General features: G+C 35.8%; 1 protein-coding gene across 2 annotated transcripts in view; it reads right to left on the minus strand.

The window, feature by feature from the left end:
• FAM227B (family with sequence similarity 227 member B) overlaps nt 1-24,548 on the minus strand; it is a 206,498-nt gene that overhangs the window by 149,984 nt on the left and 31,966 nt on the right. The window contains exon 10 of one of the 2 annotated variants that reach the window (XM_087427054.1): nt 9,730-9,846. In XM_087427054.1, the coding sequence (XP_087283180.1) occupies nt 9,730-9,846 (117 nt within the window). Of the gene's footprint in view, nt 1-9,708; nt 9,847-24,548 lie in introns of both variants that reach the window. The other variant, XM_014780403.2, reaches the window with a different exon arrangement.

The raw sequence follows: 24,548 nt of genomic DNA on the forward strand, positions 1-24,548 counted from the left end.
GAATATTTGGAACAAATGTAATTAAGATAAAAGCTCATAAGTAGTATTTCCTAAAAGAACAGAAAAACTTTCTCGACTGTCTCCACAAACTATGGAGTAATTTGATTCTGTTCTCTTGGTAGTCAAAAATAATGGCCAATATCTGTTGATTATTTTAAATTATTGAATGTTGGTTATTGTTAAATATTGAAATGCAAAACAATTGCATATATATTATTTATGTAAAATACATAAAAAACAATATTACATATTACAGAAAGAAAGGATGCCCACAAATTTCAGTATCATCATTACCTCTGGGGAGGGAGAGACAGATTTAGGAATGGTACAAAAGATCTGTAAATAAAAGGCTTGAAAAGCAAGTATGACAAAATGCAAATATTTGTTATGTGTGGCAAATATTCTCTATCTTCTCCTGAATGTTTGAATAAAATATAATAATAAAAACAAATCTAGAAGGAAACCCCTGTGTAAGGTAGTGGGATAAATGCAGCTCCTTTAATCTATCTCCCAACTCTCCTATAGTTAAACAACTATGAAACATACAAATAGGAAAATCTGCATCAGCACCAGAAATAAATATAAAAATTGATATTATATCTGAAACCTATGAAATGGGACCAAAGTTTTTGATAATATACTTTACCACATGATAGAAAAGCACACAGGAGGAAATCTTGACAGATCCACATCATCACTGACAGAAACTTAGTAAATCAAAAGCTGCATTGAAATGAGATACTGAATTGGGAATCCAATGAGAAGCTTCTCACTCAAGGTCACTTTTGCCTCTACAGTCCAAGGGCATCTGGTATAATGGTAACCCCCTGAAGGGCTAAAACATGATGTAGAAAACTGTGGTCTTTCCCAGGGACTTGAGTTTTTGCTTTCAGCCTAACTTCCAGGGCCTTTTCAGTTTTTACTTCATAATAGAAAACTGTTCTTAGTTTTACACAACATTTACCAAATGAGTAGCTTGTAGTGGCATCTTTCTTATTTCTTTCATTGATCTCTCTCTATATATGTTCAGTTTTTATGCTGCAACAGAAGACAACATTTACTGTCATATCATGTGAAAACAGGATAAGATGCTTTTCTCTAGAGATTTTATTTTTTCAATGTCAGGGGATACCCTCCAATGGTGGAAAGAAACGTTTTGCTTAAATATCTGAAGCACTGGCACTTCCCCTTTCTCTTCAGTCCAGCTGTGTAAGTTTCTGTCTTACTTGAAATATTTGGCTAAGATCTTTACTAGGTTTGTGACGGAGCTTAGAGAAATCCAAGAATTCTAATTAAGTGTCAGCCTTGGGAAAAACTTATGAAAATTGTCATTAAATATCAAGACACATTCTTGTGACATTTTTGAATTTTAAAGACAAATTAAAAAATCTTGGAAACATCTAAACAAAAAAGTGAAAGCAAAAACTAAATTCTATAAGTTAACCATAAAGGAAGAAAAAAATAGGTTGGCTTTAGACTTCTCTACTAGACTAAATAATAGAAGATAATGAAGCAACATCTATAGTTTTATGGGAAAATGTGATTTGAGAAAACAATATTTAAATTGGAAAATAAACTAAATATTTAAATAAAATATTTAATTTACGTCAGTCTGACTTTCCCACAGATAAAGGTTATAAATTTTTGAAAATATTTTTTAAAAACACAACCATTTGAAGGTCCCAGGGAATGACCAAAAGCAGGCAGAATAAAAGGGGAGTTGAACCTTGTAAGAAGGAATCTGCAGTAGATGCAATTTGTGTTTATGTAGCTGCAGCTTTTTGGCTGATGGTACTCCTTAGTCTATATGGCACATGGGATTTCTATTGAATAATTCCATTCACAAGAATTCCAAACACAAAGTGAAAACATTATTGGTTTGAGGAATCAGAGGATGGAATTTGGGACTACCAGAGGGCTGAAAAATGAGGGAGTGGTAGAAATCCTGGAAAGGAAAGGGCTGCAGAGGGGCAAGCCCCAAATCTGCATATTATAAGTGCCATCCAAACCTTTGCCTGGTGTCTGAATTGTTCATGGATGGGGTAGAAGTGGGAGCTCTAGGGGCGTACCTGGAAATGAATAGCTCGATGGTTAAAAGTATTGATTGGAGATTTCAGTGGCTGACCACCACAGAGGGTATAATATTTAGACTTTTTATCTGGCCAAAGTAACTGCCTGCTTAAAGAAAAATTAATACTGTTCAGTGGAAGGTAACTGAATCCAGAGTCTCCTCAAAGTATTATTCAAAATTCCCAGAATACATAAAAAATTACTAGACATGAAAAAAAAAAACCCAAGAAATTGTGACTCATAGTCAAGAAAAAGAAAGCCAATAGGAATCAATATCAAAGTTATCCATATGTTGGAATTACCAGACAAGGACTTAAAAGTAGCTATTTTAAATATGTTTGAGAACTTAAAGGAAAACATGGTCATAATGGAGGAAGAGAACCTCAGAATAAATGGAAACTATAAAAAAGTACCAAATGGAAATTCTTAACTGAAAAGTACAATGTATGAAATAAAATATTCATTTATTGGGCTTAAGAGTAGATTGTAGACCACAGAAGAAAGAGTCAGTGAATTTAAAATGAAATAAATAGAAATTACACAATCTATGGAACATGGAGAAAAAAGATTGAAAAAAATAACAAAGTCCCAGTGAGAGCTGTGGACAATATTAAGCAATATAATACATGTCAAATTGGAGTCCCAGAGGAGAAGAGAGAAATAGAACAGAATGTATTTGAAGAAATAATGACGAAAAATTTCCCGAATTTGGAGAAAAACATCAAACCACAAGTTTAAGAAACTTAACAAGCCCCAAGTAGGATAAACACAGAGAAAAGTACATCATGGACAAACTGTTGAACCCCAAGGATAAAGAGAAAAATCTTAACAGTAGTTAGAGGAAAAAAAGGCACGTTACACAGAGTAGGGATCAGCAAACTACAGTGTGCAGATCCAGCCCAGCACAGGGCCTCTTTTCCACGTAGCTTGCAAGCTAAGAATGTTTTTCATATTTTGTAAAAATTGTTGTAAAAAAATATTATGTGACAGAGACCACATGTATCCAACAAAGCCTAAAATATTTACTATTTGGCCTTTTACAGGAAAAGTTTCTGACCCTAGACATAGTGGAACAATGATAAGAATAGTGTCTGATTTCTCATTAGAAATAATACAAGCCAGAACACAGTGGAACAATATCTTTCTGAAAGCAAAAGAAAAGTGAACCCAGAATTCCATATCCAGAAAAAATATCCTTCAAAAATAATGGCAAAATGAACATTATTTTTTGATAAATAAACTTGAGAAAATTCACTGCTAGCTTAACCGAACTATAAGAACTACCAAAAGACAGTTTTTTAGGCTGCAGGGAAATTACGCCAGATGGAAACCAAATTTATAGCAAGAAATGAAGAGTCAGGAATTGTAAATATGTGAATAAATATAGAAGTCTATTTTTAATCTTCTCTTAATCTTTTAAAAATATATACAATTACTTCCATTTCTAGCTATGATGGAGTAACAGGGACTGGATTTACTCTTCTTTCCTAAACAACTAAAAACTTGGACAAAGTATATGAAACAGTGGTTTTCATGTGTTGGACAACAGGCAGCACAGGACAGTAATCCCCAAGAGAAGAGAAACAAATGAGGGAGCCCATCAATTGTCTCTTCTTTTTGTCTCTAAAAAGAATTTTCAGGCCACAGTGCAAGGAATAGGAACCCAAACAGAACCCAGTAGTCTCGCTGAGTTGAGAAAATAAAATATAGCACTCAGGAAGGTCAAGGCAAGCCAAAATTCCCAGGTCAGCATAATGTAGAGAAGACAATGTACACAGAGAGACTTCTGGAGATCTTCAGAGGGTTACCCTTGAATCTTTGCCTGAGGCTGGTAAAGAACCCCAGCAAGAAGCAGGCAGCACACTGCCTGGGGCTCACACAAAGCTCATGTTCCAGAAGCCAGATGGAAACCTCCTATATACAGAGCATGGGATAGATTACTAAGAAGGGGATTGCCTCAGTAAGGAAGCACGTTAGGCCTAGACAAAAGACTTCTCTGGTTCACCTAATGAAGCTTGAAAGCAAGCCTCAAACAGATTAAAATATTTCTAAGTAATTGGATTGCATCCCAGAAAAAAAAATTTAAAATAATAAAATAAAAATTCACACAAAACTACAAAGTTCACTCAAGATGGATTTGATAATTGGAATAGCACTATATCTATTAGAGAAATTGAATTTTTAGTCAAAAACCTTCCCAACAGTGAAATATATAGGCCCAGATGGCTTCATTGGTGAATTCTACCAAACACGTAAGGAAGAATAAATACCAATTTTACACTAACTCTTTTAGAAAAGAGAAGAGGAGGGAATGTTACACTTATTACTAAAATGAGACAGGATAGTATAGGAAAAGAAAACAAAATTTTAGCAAGCTGAATCCAGTAGTACACGAAAGGGTTAATACATGATGGCCAAATGGGATTTAACCCAGGAATACAAGGTTGGGTTAACATTTGAAAATCAATGTAATTCACTATATTAAAAGACTAAACAAGAAAAACAACATGTTCATTTCAATAGATGCTAAAAAGCATTTGTCAAAATCCTACATCTATTCATGTTAAAAAAAAACCAAAAAAACCCCCAACCCTCTCAGAAAGCTAGGAAGAGAATGAAACTACCTCAACCTGATAAAAGGCATCTATAAAAACCTGCATCCAAAATCTACTTAAAGGTAAGTAACCTAACATTTTCCCTCTAAGATCAGGAATGAGGCAATTATGTCCACTCTCACTACTTTTAGTCAACATTTTCTTGGAGGTCCTAGCTATAGGCAAGTAAAATAAATAAAAGGCATATAGATTGGAAATGAAGGAGTAAAATGCTCTTTCTTCTCAGATGACATAACTGTCCATGCAGAAAACCCTAAGAAATCTAAAAAGGCTACTAGAACTAGTAAGCAAGTCTAGTGAGATTGCAGAACATAAGATCATTATAAAAACATTTTTCTATAGTTTTTTCTATATATTAGCAGTGAAAAATCAGAGATTGAAATAAAAAATATCATATACAATATCACTTGAGAAATATGTGCAAGATCTGTACAGTAAAAATTAGAAAACATTGCTGAGATAAATGAAAGAAGTCCTAAATAAATGTGGAGGTATTCTATTTTTATGGATTGGAAAACACAATATTGTTAAGATGTCAGTGCTCCCTGAATTGATCTATAGATTCAACATAATTCCCATCAAAATTTTTGATATTTTAAAAACTGACAAGATTTTAAAATTTATATGGAAATGAAAAGAATCTAGAATAGCCAAAATAGCATTTTAAAAGAAGAGCAAAGTCGGAGGACTTATAGTACTTAATTTCAAGATATATTTTAAAATCACAGTTATCAAGGTAGTTTGGTATTGGTATCAGTGGATTAGAATACCGAGTATTGACATACGGCCAACTGATTTTTTGACAAAGGTTCTAGGACAATTCAATGGGCAAAAACTAATCTTTTCAACAAATGGTGCTGGACCAATATGCAAAGAAATGGTCTTCAATGCTAACTTCACACAATTTGCAAAAATTACTCAAAACAAATTAGAGACTCATATGTAAGAGCTACAACTATAAACTATAAAATTATACTATACAATTTCTAAAAGAAAATATAGGAGATAATCTTGGTGAAATTAGATTCACAAAAAAATTCTTAACTATGACATAAAAAAGCACAGAGTATATTGGGAAAAAAAGATAAATTGGATTTTGCCAAATTATAAACTTTTGCTCTTCAAAAGACGCTATCATAAAATAAAAAGGCAAGCCACAGATTGGAAGAGAATATTTGTAAAATACGTGTCTGTTAAAGCATTTGTGTCTACAATATACAAAGAACACTTATAACAGAATAACCATAAGACAACCCGAATAAAAATAGCCAAAAGATTTAAACAGACACTTTAGCAAAGAAGATATACAGATGGCAAATAAGCACATGAAAAGAAGCTCATCATGATTAGCTGTTAGAGAAACTAAAATAAAACCTAACTAAATACCAGTACATAACCCACAGGAACGGCTAACATCAAAAAGACCATATCAAGTGTTAGTGAGAAAGCGGAATAGCTGTAACTTACATACTGGTAGGAACGTAAAATTTCAGATAGGAGTTTGGCAATTTCTTCAAATGTTATACATACACGTACCATACTACCCAGCCATTCCATTACTAGATATTTACCAAAGAGAAATGAAATCCATTGTCCATACAAAGACTCGTACATGAACATTCACAGCAGCTTTATTTGTAATAGCTGAATACTGGAAATAATGCAAATGTTCACCAACAGGTGTGTGGATAAACAAATTGTGATATGATCTGTGGTTGGTTGAATCCATGGATGCGGAACTGGTGAATATGTGGGCTGACTAAGGGACTTGAGCATCCAGGGATTTTGGTATCCTTGGGTGTCCTGGAACCAATCCCCCACGGGTACTGAGGCACGATTGTATATCTTCACTATGGACTACTACTCAGCAATACAAGGGAACAAACTATTAATACATGCAACAATATGAATTATTCTCAAAATAATTATGTGGAGTGAAAAATATCAGACAAAAAATATCACACACTCTACGATTCCATTTATATATAATTATAGAAAATGCAAACTAACCTGTAGTGACAAAAATCACATGAGTGATTGCCCGGGGATTGAGTGGGCGGGAGGAATTACAAAGAAGCATGAGGAACTTTGGGGAATGATGGATACGTTTCCTATCTTGAAAGTTGTGATGGTTTTACAGGTTTGTACATATGTCAACTCATCAAATTTTACATTTTAAATATATGTGGTTTATTGTACATCAATTAGAAATAAACTGAAATAAACCATGTAGTTATTTGAAGCAAAAATCATAATACTTTGTTATGAGAGGCTATTATTCATATAGATCTTCTAATATATATGACAACAACAGCACAAAGGACAAAGGGGGAGTACATGTAACTATACTGCTCCAAGCTCCTACATTTTTAGTGAAGTAAGATGCTATTAGCTTTAAGTAGTATTTTGATAATTTAAGGATGCATTTCATAATCATTAAAGCAAATTAAAGAAATAGAGGCAATAGAGGAATTAAAATGGAATACTGAAAATATTTGATTAACCCAAAGAAGACAGGAAAGGGGGACTGAAGAACAAAAAACAGGTGAGATAAAACTGAAAACAAATAGGAACATGGTAGAAATAAAACCAACCAAATCAATACTTACACTGAATGTAATCGAAGTAAGCACTCCAATTAAAAGGAAGAAATTGTCAGACTAAATAAAAAAACAAGACAACTTGTTTACAAGAAGTATATATTAAACATAAAAACACAAAGAGGTTGTGAGTAAAACGATGGGAAAAGATTCACCATGCAAACCACAAGCATAAGAAAGCTGAAGTGGCTATATTAATATCAGACAAAATAGAATTCAAGAGAAGGAGAATTATCATAGATATTAAGGAACATTTCATAATGAGTAAAGAGAAAACATGATGATAATAAACGTTTTTGTGCCCCAAAACTTAAAAATACATAAAGCAAAAATCAACAGAATTAAGGGAAGAAATAGATAAATCTACAATTATAATTAGAAATTTTAACATCCCCTCTCAGTAATTAATAGAACAACTAAATAAAATATCAGTAAAGATATAGAACCAGAGTTAGCAGACTTTTTCTACTAAGAGCGAGATAGTCAATATTTTAGGCTTTTGGGCCACATGTGGTCTCTGTGGTATATTTTTTATTTTGTTTTCTTTTGTTTTTTTACAACACTTAAAAAGTGCATTCTTAGCTCACAGGACATATACAAACAGGCTACAGGCCAGATTTGGTCCACAGGCTATACTTTGCTGACCCCTGATAAAGATCTGAGTAACATTATCAACCACCTTGATCTGAGATTTACAAAACAACAGTGGAATATACATTCTTCTCAAGTGCACATGGAATGTTCACCAAGATAGACCATATACTGGACCGTAAAACAAATCCCAATACATTGCAAAAGATTGTACAGAGTATATTCTCAGACCACAATATTTTTAAAATTAGAAATCAGTAACTATAAGATATCTAGAAAAGCCCAAATATTTGGAAATTAAACAATACATCTCTAAATCATCCATGGGTTAGAATAGAAATTATACTAGAATTAGAAAATATTTTGAATTAAATGATAATAAAAATACAGCATATCTAAATTTGTAGAAGGTAGCTAACGCAGTACTTAGGGAAATTTATAGCTTTAAATGCCTATGTGAAAAAAGAACACAGAATGATAAAACAAATCGGGTAAAATTTAAACAGTTGGTGTTTGAAGGATATATGAGAGTTCCTTATACTATTCTAATAACTTTTATGTAAGTTAAAATTTTAACAAAATAAAAAGCTCCCCCAAAACCCTTAATTTTATATTCAGCCAATTTGTTATTCACACATGAGAGTGAGAAGTAAAAACAGATATGCAAGATTGGGTCAAGATAGTGGATTACCTCTCTTTCCATTCAAAATAACAAATGCATATGAAGTTCTGGAAAAACTAAGGGTGACCTTAGAAAATAAGAAATTTCATGTAAGTACTAAAAGATAGAAATCAGGTAAGATGATATTTATGGGTGTAAGAGTAGAGAAAATCACAGCACAAATCTGAAGAGCAGTAATGAACTAATTAAATCATTTTAGAATTAGAATTAAGTGAAGAACAGCTTTCAGAAGAGTAGGTTGAGTGGGTTAGTCTCTTCCTCCTGGCCTATATATCAAGGAGCAGGTACTGGAAAAGTATTTCCGTCTACACTAGTGGTTCTTAATTTTGCCTGCATATTGAAATCATCTGGGCAGCTTTAAAAAACACTGAGCCACATATTCTGATTTAATTGGTCAGAAATGAGAACTGAGCACTACACCTATGTTTAGTATTGGAAATATAGTGTAACCAAGCAAGCAAGAAACCTGCTTTATAGTGCTTAGTAATGTAGAGTAACTGAGAAATTTGGTCCTGGTGCAGGAATTTGGCATATAGCTCAAGGAACAGAAGAGAATACAAAAATATAGCCAAGTGAATCGATATTTCAAGCAGTCTGCAAGTGTACTATTTAATAAATGAACATTTGGAAAAAACATAATACTGCAATACAACTACCTTCCTTATAACAAAATAAATTCCAAATGGATTAAAGTCTTAAATAAAACATGGAAATAAGAAAGTACTAGAAAAAAACAGGTAGGTATTTTCATAATATTAGATAAGCAAGTCCTGACAAACATGCCACAAAACAGAAACTCTCAAGAAAACATTATTTAAATTTACTGAATAAAAATTTTAAACTTATCTATCTGCAAAACACATTAGTAACCAATCAGCAATACCACTAAAAAGTAAGAATGTTTGTAGTGTACCTGAAAAGTTCCTAAAAATCAATATAAAAATATAATAACAGGCAAATGGGAAAAGGACTTAAGCACGTACTACTTTTACAATGAAAATCTAAAATGTAAAGCAATATTCAAACTACTATAACACTAATCTATAAATCAACTGTCATTTTAAGACCCTCACTAAAAAATAAATCATTAGGAAATTCTGACAAATAAATAACTTAATATACTTGATCTGCAGTTGACAAACTTACTTACAAGTCGATACGCATTTTTGACTCCTTGCAATACTGTCCTTTACAGAATCTGAAGGTACTTTCTTGCTACCATGTATGGTTGTTGTGGAGAGTTCTTTCAGTTTCCAGCGGGTCCAAAAGCCTTTTTGAGGTTTTAAACCTGTTAATATAAAATGTACATTTAGCCAAAGAAATTAGGATTTTTGAAATTGTCTTTTAATTTGTCAAAGCATTTTTATGAGTATTACACATTTCATCCTCACAACAGTCCTGTGAGGATTGTCAGTCTCAAGTTTCAAATGAGGGAACCTCTATACAGAAATGTTAATATCTTATTACATAAAACAGTGAATTAGAAAAGAGCTAAAACTTGATATCATCTTCTGACTCATAGGCATAAGCTAAGTTTATATACGGACATAAAAGGAGGTAAATTATTGTGAAAACTTGGAAAGGACGTAAATATCCAACAACAGTACATTCACACAGTGGATTATGAAGTCTCCATTATAAGTTATCTTGTAAATATTTGTTAACATAGAAAGGGATTCATAATATGTTTTTATGTGAAGAACAATTTTACCTTATATAGCCTAAATGTTAACATGATTGCCTCTGAGCATAGCTGACTATCATTCTAAAATTTTCCCTATCTGTATTTCCTATTATTTTTTAAATAATATTTATGAGTCAATTATAGTACCCAAAAAGTAATAAAAATAAATTTCATTTAAAAAGTTCCACTTTTGTTCCAAAAGCTGTGTAGGGTTGAATAGTTCACTTCACCATGCTAAACATTTGTATCCTTAGCAATAAAAATGAGAACAATATAAATTCCTTTGTGTACTTCATATGGTTGTTATGAGGATTAATTGAGATAATATATGTTCAAGTGTTCAGTAAGTGGGAAATGAGCTAATATTATTATCACTATTAGTATACATTGATATAGTCAAAAATGTAGCCAACATTTTCTCAGTAGTGAGTGTTCAATGAGGATTATTTGGCTCTCAAATTAGAATTTTCTAGGTGTTCTTAGATTCAGTTACCACCTATTTTGCATTATTTACCACTAGATAAAATATGCAGAAGCCTTTAGTTTGATTCACTTGACTGCTTCATGATAGACTATGTTTTAAAATATAGTGTATTAATAGAAAATTTGAGGTATAGCAAGGCCAACAGATCAGGAGATGATTGACATTGAAAAGAGTTTATTCCTCACAGTTCCCAAGAGAAGGGGGCACGCCAGCCATGGGGAGCTTTATGGAGAAGCACAGGGGTCGGTCAGGAGGCAGAGGAAGAAGGGGAAACTGTGGGCAAGAGCTTTATTGTGGCTTCCATGGGAAGGAACGGGTGGGACAGGGAAAACAGGCTCAGGGTTGGCTAGTTTGAACAATTTCAGCAGGCTCTGGGGCATAGGCACTGTCCCTAGTTGTCTGGTACCTGATCCTTGGATGATTAGGACAAGAGGATACTGGCCCAGAGTGAGAGCCCAATAAAGGAGGTGGCTGTCGTGTGGGCTCTGGATTGGTTGGTTTGTAGCTGAAAAGCACATTCACAGGTGAGCTGTTTAATATCTCTAGGAATTGGCTGACCCTGGGAGCAGCAGTCCTTCCAGGTTCAGCACGCCCCAGATGTCAAAGCATCAGAATACAGAAAATAAAAGACACGGTTGATACAGTCTAGTGTGGAATAATCCTTCCATTTCTGGGATGAACCCTACTTGGTCCTGATACATAAAGATGAGATAACATTCAACAAACCCTTTTGAATGCTTACTACATACTAACTGTGTGTTTGGCACAAGGGACGCAAAATTCAACGTAGTCACTGCCTGCCATCAAGGCAGATGTGAAATTATTTGGCACAGTACTTGGTCTGTAGAGTGCACTGAATACAAACTACTTTCTCTGTTGCTTCTTACCCAAATTAACCACCGGTTGAGCTGTGACTACATCCCAAAATTATTTACAAGTAAGAAATTCAAATTGGTCACTAAACATGGACTGTTCCAAGGAATGGCATTAATATGGGGCCACAACATCCAAATGGAGTGTATTCTATATCTTTAGTTTTGATGATTTTTAATTTTTATTTTTTTTACAGCTTTATTGAGATATGATTGATATATAACATTGTGTAAGTTTAAGGTGTACAACTGTGTTGATTTTATACACTTATATATTGCAAAATGATTACCACCATAGTGTCAGCCAACACCTCCATCATGTCACACAATTACCATTTCTTTTTTATGGTGAGAACATTTAAGATCTACTCTGTTAGGATGTGGAGAGAAGGGAACTCTCATACATTGCTGGTGGGAGTGCAAACTGGTGCAGCCACTATGGAAAACAGTATGGAGATTCCTCAAAAAATTAAGGATAGAACTACCATATGATCCAGCTATTCCACTGCTGGGTATTTATCCAAAGAACATGAGAACACCAATGCGTAAAGATACATGCAACCCTGTGTTCATTGCAGCATTATTCACAATAGCCAAGACTTGGAAGCAACCTAAGTGCCCATCAAGGGACGAATGGATGAAGAAGATGTGGTATATATACACAATGGAATACTACTCAGCCACAAGAAACAATGAAATCCAGCCATTTGTGACAACATGGATGGACATTGAGGGTATTATGCTAAGCGAAATAAGTCAGAGGGAGAAGGTCAAATACCGTATGATCTCACTCATAAGTAGAAGATAAAAAGAACAACAAACAAACACATAGAGACAGAGATTGGATTGGTGGTTACCAGAGGGGAGGAGGGGAGGGAGGAGGGCAAAAGGGATGATTAGGCACATGTGTGTGGTGATGGATTGTAATTAGTATTTGGATGGTGAACATGATTTAATCAAGGCAGAAATAGAAGTATAATGATGTATGCCTGAAATTTATACAATGTTACAAACCAATGTTACTGCAATAAAAAATTAATTAATTAAAAAAAGATCTACTGTCTTAGCAACTTTCAAGTATAGAATACAGTATTATTAACTATAATCACCGTGCTGTACATTAGATCTCAGGAACTTATAACCAGAAGTTTGTACCCTTTGACCAACATCTCTTCATTTTCCCGACCCCCCAGCCCCTGGTAACCACCATACTATTCTCTGTTTTTATGAGTTTGGCTTTTTTAGATGCAATATATAAGTGATATCATACAGTATTTGTCTTTCTCTGTCTGACTTATTTCACTTACTTAATGCCCTCAACATCCATCCATGTTGTCGCAAATGGCAAGATTTCCTTCTTTCTGTGGCTGAATAATATTTCATTGACTATATAAATCCATCTTCTTTATCCATTCATCTATTGACAGATACTTAGATTTTTTCCATGTCTTGGCCATGGGCATAATGCTGCAATGAACAAGAAAGTGCAGATATCTCTTCGAAATCTGTTTTTATTAGTTTTGGATATATACCCAGAAGTGGGATTGCTGGGTTATATGGTAGCTTATTTTTAATTTTTTGAGGAACCTCTGTACTGTTTTCCATAGTGGCAATACCAATTTACATTCCCATCAACAGTGCACAAGGCTTTCCTTTGCTACATATTCTCACCAACATTTGTTATTTCTTCTCTTGACAATGGCCATTCTAACAGGTGCAAGGTGATAGCTCATTGTGGTCTTGATTTGCATTTCCCTGATGATTAGTGATGATGAGCACCTTTTCATTTACCTGTTGCTCATTCGTATGTCTCTTTTGGAAAAAATGTCTATTCAGTTCCTCTGCTCATTTTTAAATCAGATTTTGTTTTTGCTATTGCATTGTATGATTTCTTTATATATTTGGATATTAGCCCCTTATCAGATAGATAATTTGCAAATATATTCCATAAGTTTTTTCATTTTGTTGATGGTTTCCTTTGCTATTCAAAAGCTTTTCAGTTTGATGCAGTCCCACTTATTAGTTTTTGCTTTTGTTGCTTGTGCTTTTGGTGTCATATTTAAAAAATCATTGCCAAGAACAATGTCAAGGAATTTTTCCCCTATGTTTCTTATAGGAGTCTTACAGTTCAGTTATTACGTTTTAAGTCTTTAATCCATTTCAAGTTAATTTTTGTGAGTGGTGTAAGATAGCAGTTCAATTTCATTCTTCTACATGGGATTATCCTGTTTTCCCAACACCATTTATTGAAAAGACTATCTTTTTCCCATTGAGTACTCTTGGCTCCCTTGTCAAATATTAACTGACTATATTTGCAAGGGTTTTTTCCTGAGATCCCAATTATGTTCCAGTGGTCTATGTGTCTATTTTTTTGCCAGTACCATACTGTTTTGATGATTATAGCTTTGTAATATAATTTGAAATCAGGAAATATGATGCCTCCAGCTTTGTTCTTTCTCAGGGTTGGTTTGGCTATACAGGGTCTTTTGCAGTTCCATAAGAATTTTAGGATTGTTTTTTCTATTTTTGTGAATGCCATTGGAATTTTGATATGGATTGCATTGAATCTATATATGGCTTTGGGTAGTATGGCATTTTAACAATATTAATTCTTCCAATTCATAAACACAGAATATCTTTCCATTTGTTTGTGAGTTCCCTGATTTGTTTCATCAATATCTTGTAGTTTCCAGTGTTCAGATCTTTCACCTCCTTTGCTAAATTTATTCCTAAGTATTTTATTGTTATTAATGCTGTTGTGAATGAGACTGTATTCTTTCTTACTTTTTCAGATATTTCATGGTTAGTGTAAATAAATGCAACTAATTCTGTACAGTAATTCTGTATCCTGCAACTTTACTGAATTCATTGACTAGTTCTAACAATTTTTTGGTGGAGTGTTGAGGATTTTCTGTACATAAGATGATTTAATCTCCAAAGAAAGACTATTTTACTTCTACTTTTCCCATTTGGATCTTTTGCTTCTTTTTCTTGCCTGATTGCTCTGGCTGGACTCCCAATATTATGTTAAATAGGAATGGTAAGAATGGACACCCTGGGCCAGCCCAGTGGCTTAGCGGTTAAGTGCATGCGCTCCGCTAGTGGCAGCCCGGGTTCGGATCCCAGGCGCGCACCGACGCACTGCTTCTCCAGCCATGCTGAGGCCGTGTCCCACATACAGCAACTAGAAGGATGTGCAACTATGATGTACAACTATCTACTGGGGGGCTTTGGGGAAAAAAAGGAGGAGGATTGGCAATACATGTTAGCTCAGAGCTGGTCTTCCTCAGCAAAAAAAGAGGAGGATTAGCACGGATATTAGCTCAGGGCTGATCTCCCTCACAAACAAAACAAAACAAAACAAAAAGAATGGACACCCTTATCTTAGAGGAAAAGCTTTCAGCCTTTCACCATTGAGTATGTTGGCTGTAGACTTGTCATATATGGCCTTTACTATGTTGAGGTATGTTCCTTCTATATTCAATGTGTTGAGTGTTTTTATCATTAAAGGATGGTATTTTGTCAAATGTTTTTTCTGCATCTATTAAGATGATCACATGATTTTTATCTTTCGTTCTATTAATGTGGTGTATTGTATTTATTGATTTGCATATGTTGAATCATCCTGCATCCCAGGGATAAATCCTGCTCGATCATGGTATATGAACCTTGTAATGTGCTGTTGAATTTTGTTTGCTAATATTTTGCTGAGGATTTTTGCGTCTATATTCATCAAGGATATTGGTCTGCAGTTTTCTTTTCCTGTGGTGTCCTTATCTGGCTTTGGTCTTAGGGTAATGCTGGCCTTGTAAAATGAGTTTGGGAGTACTCCCTCCTCTTCAATTTTTTTGTAAGAGTTTGAGAAGGATCAACATTAATTCTTCTTTAAATGTTTGGTAGAATCCACCAGTGAAACCATCTGGTCCTGGGCTATACATTGTTGGGAGGTTTTTGATTATTGATTTAATCTCCTTACTTGTTATTGGTCTGTTCAGATTTTCTATTTCTTCCTGACTCATTGGTACATTATATGTTTCTAGGAGTTTATCCATTTCGTCTAGATTTCCAATTTGTTGATGTACAATTGTTCATAGTAGTCTCTTATAATCCTTTGTATTTCTGTAGTATCAGTTGTAATGTCTCCTCTTTCATTTCTGACTTTATTTATTTGAATTTTCTCTTTTTTTTAGTCTAGTTAAAGGTTTATCAATTTTATATTTCCAAAAAACTAGCTCTTAGTTTGATTGATTTTTTTCCTATTGTTTTTCTGGGCTCTATTTCATGTATTTCTGCTCTGATCTTTGTTACTTCCTTCCTTCTGTTAACTTTGGACTTTGTTCTTTTTCTAGTTCCTTGAGGTGTAAAGTTAGGTTGTCTATTTGAGATCTTTCTTTTTTCTTAAATGCAGGTGTTTATTGTTATAAATGTCCCTCTTAGGACTGCTTTTGCAGCATCCCATAGGTTTTGGTACGTTGGGTTTTCATTTTCATTTGTTTCAAGATACTTTTTGATTTTCCTTTTGATTTCTTCTTTGACCCATTGGTTGTTAGGAGTGTGTTGTTTAATTTCCACATATTTGTGATTTTCCAATTTTTCGCCTGTTATTAATTTCTAGTTTCATAGCATTTGCAGTCAGAAAAGATACTTGGTATGATTTCAATATTCTTAAATTTAGTAATACTTGTTTTATGGCCTAACATATGTTCTATCCTAGAAAATGTTCCAAGTGTGCTTGAGAAGAATGTGTATTCTGCTATTCTTGGATGGAAAGTTCTATAAATGTCTGTTAGGTCCATTTGGTCTAAAGTATGTTTCAAGTCCAACGTTCCTGTGCTTATTTTCTGTCTGGCTGATTTATCCATTGTTGAAAGTGGGGTATTGAAGTTCCCTACTATTTTTGTATTATTGTCTATTTCTCCCTTCAGATCTATTAATATTTGCTTAATATAGTTAGGTGTTCTGATGTTGTCATATATATTTATGACCGTTATACCTTCTCGATAAATTGACCCCTTCATCATTATATAATCACCTTCTTCGTCTCTTGTTACCATTTTTGGTTTACAGTCTATTTTTTTATTGAGATCATAATGATTTATAACATTGTGAAATTTCAGTTGTACATTATTATTTATCAGTTTCTTACAGTCTATTTTGTGTGATATAAGTATGGCTACCCCTGCTCTCTTTTGGTTTCCACTTGCATGGAATACAGGCATACCTCAGAGACATTGTGGGTTCAGTTCCAGACCACCACAATAAAGCAAATATCACAATAAAGCAAGTCATACAAATGTTTTGGTTTCCCAGTGCATATAAAAGTTATGTTTACACTATACTGTAGTCTATTAACTATGCAATAGCATTATGTCTAAAAAATGTACATATCTTATTTTTTTTTTTTTTTATTGCAGTAACATTGGTTTATAACATTGCAAAAATTTCAGGTGTACATCATTGTACTTCTATTTCTGCATGGACTACATCATGTTCACCACCAAAATACTAATTACAACCCATCACCACACACATGTACCGAATTATCCCTTTCACCCTCCCCTCCCCCTTCCCTCTGGTAACCACCAATCCAATCTCTGTCCCTATGTGTTTGTTTATTGTTGTTATTATCTACTACTTAATGAAGGAAATCATACGGTATTTGGCCTTCTCCCTCTGACTTATTTCACTTTGCATTATACCCTCAATGTCCATCCATGTTGCCACAAATGGCTGGATTTCGTCATTTCTTATGGCTGAGTAGTATTCCATTGTGTATATATACCACAGCTTCTTTATCCATTCGTCCCTTGATGGGCACTTAGGTTGCTTCCAAGTCTTGGCTATTGTGAATAAGGCTGCAATGAACACAGGGGTGCATGTACCTTTGCAAATTGGTGTTTTCAAGTTCTTTGGATAAATACCCAACAGTGGAATAGCTGGATCATATGGTAGTTCTATCCTTGATTTTTGAGGAATCTCCATACTGTTTTCCATAGTGGCTGCACCAGTTTGCACTCCCACCAGCAGTGTATGAGAGTTCCCTTCTCTCCACATCCTCTCCAACACATGTTGTTTCCTGTCTTGTTAATTATAGCCATTCTGACAGGCGTGAGGTGATATCTCATTGTAGTTTTGATTTGCATTTCCCTGATAGTTAGTGATTTTGAACATCTTTTTCATGTGTCTGTTGGCCATCTGTATATCTTCTTTGGAGAAATGTCTGTTCAGGTCTTTTGCCCATTTTTAATTGGGTTGGTCGTTTTTGTTGTTGAGATGCATGAGTTCTTTATATATTTTGGAGATTAAGCCCTTATCAGATGTATGGTTTGCAAATATCTTCTCCCAATTGTTAGGTTGTCTTTTCGTTTTGTTGATGGTTTCCTTTGCTGTGCAGAAGCTTTTTAGTTTGATGTAGTCCCATTTGTTTATTTTTTCTATTGTTTCTCTTGCCCGGTCAGATGTGGTGTTTGAAAAGATGTTGCTAAGACCGATGTCGAAGAGCGTACTGCCTATGTTTTCTTCTAGAACTTTCACAGTTTCAGGTCTTACATTCAAGTCTTTAATCCATTTGGAGTTAATTTTTGTGTATGGTGTAAGGTAAGGATCTACTTTCATTTTTGCATATGGCTATCCAGTTTTCCCAACACCATTTGTTGAAGAGACTTTCTTTTCCCCATTGTATGTTCTTGGCTCCTTTGTCAAAGATTAGCTGTCCATAGATGTGTGGGTTTATTTCTGGGCTTTCGATTCTATTCCATTGATCTGTGTGTCTGTTTTTGTGCCAGTACCATGCTGTTTTGGTTACTATAGCTTTGTAGTATATTTTGATATCAGGAGTGTGATACCTCCAGCTTTGTTCTTTTTCTCAGGATTCCTTTAGCTATTCGGGGTCTTTTGTTGTTCCATATGAATTTTAGGATTCTTTGTTCTATTTCTGTGAAAAATGTTGTTGGAACTTTGATAGGGATTGCATTGAATCTATAGATGGCTTTAGGAAGTATGGACATCTTAACTATGTTAATTCTTCCAATCCAAGAGCACGGAATATCTTTCCATTTCTTTGTGTCTTCTTCAATTTCTTTCAGAAATGTTTTATAGTTTTCGTGTACAGATCTTTTACCTCTTTGGTTAAATTTATTCCTAGGTATTTTATTCTTTTTGTTGCAATTGTAAATGGGATGGTATTCTTAATTTCTCTTTCTGCTACTTCGTTGTTAGTGTACAGAAATGCAACTGATTTTTGTATGTTGATTTTGTATCCTGCAACTTTACCATATTCGTTTATTACTTCTAAAAAGTTTCTGGTGGGTTCTTTAGGGTTTTCTATATATAAAATCATGTCATCTGCAAATAGTGACAGTTTCACTTCTTCCTTTCCAATTTGGATCCCTTTTATTTCTTTCTCTTGCCTGATTGCTCTGGCTAGGACTTCCAATACTATGTTAAATAGGAGTGGTGACAGTGGGCATCCTTGTCTGGTTCCTGTTCTTAGAGGGATAGCTTTCAGTTTTTCACCATTGAGGATGATATTAGCTGTGGGTTTCTCATATATGGTCTTTATTATGTTGAGGTACTTTCCTTCTATACCCATTTTATTCAGAGTTTTTATCATAAATGGATGCTGGATCTTGTCAAATGCTTTCTCTGCATCTATTGAGATGATCATGTGATTTTTATTCTTCATTTTATTAATGTGGTGTATTACGTTGATTGATTTGCGAACGTTAAACCATCCCTGCATCCCTGGAATAAATCCCACTTGATCATGGTGTATAATCTTTTTAACGTATTGTTGTATGCGATTTGCTAGTATTTTGTTGAGGATTTTCGCATCGATGTTCATCAGTGATATTGGCCTGTAATTTTCTTTTTTTGTGTTGTCCTTGTCTGGTTTTGGTATCAGGGTAATGTCAGCTTCGTAGAATGAGTTAGGGAGCTTCCCCCTCCTCAATTTTGGAAGAGTTTGAGAAGGATAGGTATTAAGTCTTCTTTGAATGTTTGGTAGAATTCACCAGGAAGCCGTCTGGTCCTGGCCTTTTATTTTTGGGGAGGTTTTTGATTACTGTTTCGATCTCCTTACTGGTGATTGGTCTATTCAAATTCTCCACTTCTTCTTGATCCAGTTTTGGAAGGTTGTATGATTCTAAGAATTTATCCATTTCTTCCAGATTGTCGAATTGGTTGGCATATAGTTTTCATAGTATTCTCTTATAATCTTTTGTATTTCTGAGGTGTCTGTTGTAACCTCTCCTCTTTCATTTCTGATTTTACTTATTTGTGCCTTCTCTCTTTTTTCTTGGTGAGTCTAGCTAAAGGTTTGTCTATTTTGTTGATCTTTTCAAAGAACCAGCTCTTGGTTTTATTAATTTTTTCTATTGTTTTTTTGGTCTCTATTTCATTTATTTCTGCTCTGATTTTTATTATTTCCCTTCTTCTACTGATTTTGGGCTTTGTTTGTTCTTCTTTTTCCAGTTCCTTTAGGTGCATTTTTAGATTGTTTATTTGAGATTTTTCTTGTTTGTTGAGATAGGCCTGTATCGCTATAAACTTCCCTCTTAGAACCGCTTTTGCTGTATCCCATAAATTCTGGCATGTCGGATTTTCATTTCGTTTGTCTCCAGGTATTTTTATTTCTTCTTTGATTTCTTTGTTAACCCAGTCGTTGTTCAGTAGCATTTTGTTTAATCTCCATGTATTTGTGGCTTTTCTGATTTTCTTCCTATAGTTGATTTCTAGTTTCATACCGTTGTGGTCAGAAAAGATGCTTGGTATTATTTCAATCTTCTTAAATTTATGGAGACTTGTTTTGTGGCCTAATATGTGATCAATCTTGGAGAATGTTCCATGTGCATTTGAAAAGAACGTGTATTCTTCGGTTTTTGGATGGAATGCTCTGTATATATCTACTAGGTCCATCTGTTCTAAGGTGTCGTTTAAGGCCAATGTTTCCTTATTGATCTTCTGTTTGGATGATCTATCCATTGGTGTAAGTGGAGTGTTAAAGTCCCCTACTATTATTGTGTTACTGTCTATTTCTGTTTTTATGTCTGTTAATAATTGCTTTATATATTTAGGTGCACCTACATTGGAGTGCGTAGATATTTACAAGTGTTATATCCTCTTGTTGGATTGTTCCCTTGATCATTATGTAATGCCCTTCTTTGTCTCTTTTTACAGTTTTTGTTTTAAAGTCTATTTTGTCTGATATGAGTACTGCTACCCCAGCTTTCTTTTCATTGCCATTTGCGTGGAGTATCTTTTTCCATCCCTTCACTTTCAGTTTGTGAGTGTCTTTAGGTCTGAAGTGTGTCTCTTGTATGCAGCATACATATGGGTCTTGTTTTTTTATCCAGTCAGCCACCCTATGCCTTTTAATTGGGGCATTTAGTCCATTGACGTTTAAAGTAGCTATTGATAAGTATGTACTTACTGCCATTTTTTAACTTTTTTTTTTTTTTTTCCTCAGTGTTTAAGTAGTCCTTCTCTGTTCCTTACTTCTTCTATACAGAATTGATGGTCACTTTAGTTTGACCTCTGTCTGAAAGCTGTACTCTTTAACTACCCTCCTCCCTCCTTTTATGTTTTTGATATCATATCTAACCTCTTTTTTGTGCATTTGTATCCATTACGTTCTAATCATTGAAATAGATAATTTTTCCTATTTGTGGTCTTCTCTTTTCCCCTTAAATCAGTCCCTTTAACATTTCTTGTAACACTGGTTTCTTGGTGACAAACTCCTTTAATTTTTGCTTATCTGGGAAAATTTTGATCTCTCCTTCCATTTTGAGCGATAACCTTGCCGGGTAGAGTATTCTTGGCTGTAAGTTTTTTCCTTTTAGCACTTTAAATATATCGTGCCATTCTCTTCTAGCCTGTAAGGTTTCTGCTGAGAAGTCAGCTGATAGCCTTATGGGGTTTCCTTTGTATGTAACTTGACATTCTCTTGCGGCTTTTAGGATTCTCTCTTTATCTTTAATTCTGGACATTTTGATTATGATGTGTCTTGGTGTGGGCCTCTTTGGGTTTATCTTGTTTGGGGCTCTCTGTGCCTCCTGTACCTGGATGTCTGTTTCCTTCCTTAGGTTAGGGAAGTTTTCATCTATTATTTCTTGAAATAGATTCTCTGCCCCCTTGTCTCGCTCTTCTCCTTCCGGGACACCTATAACACGGATGTTAGTGCGCTTGATGTTGTCCCAGAGGTCCCTTAGACTGTCCTCACTCTTTTTAATTCTTTTCTCTTTTACCTGTTCACCTTGGGTAATTTCTTCTAGTCTTTCTTCCAGCTCACTGATCCGTTCTTCTGTATCCTCTACTCTGCTTTTGAGTCCCTCTAATGAGTTTTTCATTTCCAGTATTGTATTCTTCATTTCTGATTGGTTCTTTTTATATCTTCCATTTCTTTGTTGACATTCTCACTGAGTTCATCTATTCTTCTCCCCAGATCAGTGAGCATCCTTAACACTCTTAGTTTGAACTCTCTGTCAGGTAGGTTGCTCATTTCTGTTTCACTTAGTTCCTTTTCTGGGGTTTTGTCCTGTTCCCTTACTTGGAATGTATTCTTTTGCCTCCTCATTTTGCCTCTTTCCCTGTGCTTGTGTCTACGTATTAGGTAGGTCAGCTACGTCTCCTGCTCTTGGATAGGTGACCTTATGTAAGTGATGGCTTAGGAGGCTTCCAGTGTGCTTCCCTCAGTTCTCAATGTTCCAGGGGTGGCCCCTATGTGGGCTACGTGTGTCCTTCTATTGTGGCCTGTTAGCTCTCCCTATAGGTGCCCAGGGAGGCTGAGTTATGCTCCTGGCCAGCTGTTGTAATGCTCAGCTGCTTGTAGTTGTTGTGGGCCCTTCAGTCTCTTTATCAGGTGTGGGGAGCCCCAGCACAGTTGGCTGTAAGTTCTAATACCACATTTGTGTTGCAGTATTTCTTTTAAGTGAGTAGGCCCCCAGTGTGGCAGGTTGTTAGGCTCAGGGCCTTAGAATTGCTGTAAACCTCTAGCCTATTAGGTCTCTTGTCAGCTCTCTGAGGAATGCAGCTGGGTGGGGCTGGCCTCAGGCACAGGAGCACCCAATTGTTTCAGGCTTTGGAAGGTGGGGCAAACCTCCTATGTGGGTCTTTGAGTAGCACAAGTCTTCTGCAGCTGACAAGCCCTGCCGCCCAGAGGTCCACACACACAGTCAACACAGTCCTGCCCCGTGTGAGTGCCCCGACCTCCCCAAGCGGACCCAGTCTCTCCACGGCGGGAGCCCCACACACTCCGCCACCACCCCACACTCTCCACCTGCTCCTTGTGCACACCCTGCCCCGCTCAAGTCAGCTCAGTTGCCAGGCTGCAGAAAATCCAGTCACCAATCTATGCAGGCCCACACGTTGCCTGAGGGCTTGTTGTTAGGTGGGGCCAGTCTCTAGGGTGGGCTGCCTGCCTTGGCTGAGCTGGATTAAATCGGTGCTCTAGTGGGTGGAGCAGACCCTGGGCTAGCAGGTCTCAGGGAAAACTCCAATGGCGTCTGTGTCAGCACGCTCACACCAGGCCACAACAATGGCCGCCGCCAATGTCCCAGTCCCTGGAGAGGTCTCACCCTTCACCGAGATGCACTCAGGGCCTATTAGGTGAGTCTCTTGTCACCAAAGCAGTGTGCACCTTTCTTTCTGGTGATTTTAGGATGCTTTCTGGAACGGGTGAGTTTGTGCGCGGGCCCTTTAAGAGCCAGTTTTAGTTTCTTTGTGAACCGGGTTTTCTGGGGGTGCTCCCCAATGCTTTAGTAGCAGGCAAGGTCAGATATTATGCCACTGGTGTCGATTGTGCTGGGTCCACAAAATGCCCACAGCGGGGGTGCTCCCCGGCTCAGGGCCCCGCGCCTCCAGGGAGGCTGCGTACCTGTGAGCTGCTCCCGGCGGCCGTGACGCTGGCGGCTTGTGAAGGCGGCGTTTTCCTCTCCGGAAGGGAGTCTCTGCCTCTTCCACCCCAGTTAGGATTGTCCGTTGTTGCAGGAGTTCCTCTCATCCAGTTTTCAGTTCTGTCTCAGGGGTAATTTTTCCACGAGTAGTTGTAAATTGGCTGTGTCCACGGGAGGAGGTGAGTTCAGAGTCTGCCTACGCCGCCATCTTGACTCCGCCTCCAAAAATGTACATATCTTAAATAAAAAATACTTTATTGCTAAAAAATGCTAACCATCATCTGAGCCTTCAGTGCCAACAGACTTGTTTGATGCAGGGTTGCCACAAACCTTCAATTTCTAAAAGTTGCAACATCTGCAAAGCACAATACAGTGAAGTACAATAAAATGAGGTATGCCTGTATCTTTTTTCATCCCTTCGCTTTGAGCCTATGTATGTCCTTAAAGCTGAAGTAAATCTCCTGTAGGCAGCATAATGTTGGGTGTTGTTTTTCTATCTATCCAACCACTCTATGTGTTTTGATTGGAGAATTCAATCATATTCAGAATGATTATTGATATATGAGGGCTTAATACTGTCATTTTATCTTTTGTTTTCTGGATGGTCTATTTTTCTACTTTTTTCCCTTATACTTCTGTCTGCCCTTTCAATTTTGTGGTTTTCTGTGATGTTTTTCTCAGTTTTCTCCTTATTTATGATTTGTGACTCTGCTCTGATTTTTTCTTTTGTGGTTACCATGAAGTTTGTATAAAAGATCTCATAGATGACTAGTCCTTTTTTTGATAGCTTCTTTTCTCCATTAGCCTATGCAGGTTCCATTCCTTTCCTCTTCCCCTTCTATGTTTTGTTGTCACAAATTATTCAAAGAAATCAAAAGAGAAATCAAAAAATACCTGGAGATAAATGAAAATGAAAACATGACATACCAAATCTTATGGGATGCAGCAAAAGAGGTATTGAGAGGGAAGTTTATAGCAACACAGGTCTATCTCTAAAAACAAGAAAAATCTCAAATAAACAATCTTACACTATACCTAAAAGAATTAGAAAAAGAAGAA

The sequence above is a fragment of the Ceratotherium simum genome, chromosome 3 (genome assembly GCF_057802395.1).
Source record: "Ceratotherium simum simum isolate JZ-2026a chromosome 3, ASM5780239v1, whole genome shotgun sequence".
Taxonomy (NCBI): Eukaryota; Metazoa; Chordata; class Mammalia; order Perissodactyla; family Rhinocerotidae; genus Ceratotherium; species Ceratotherium simum.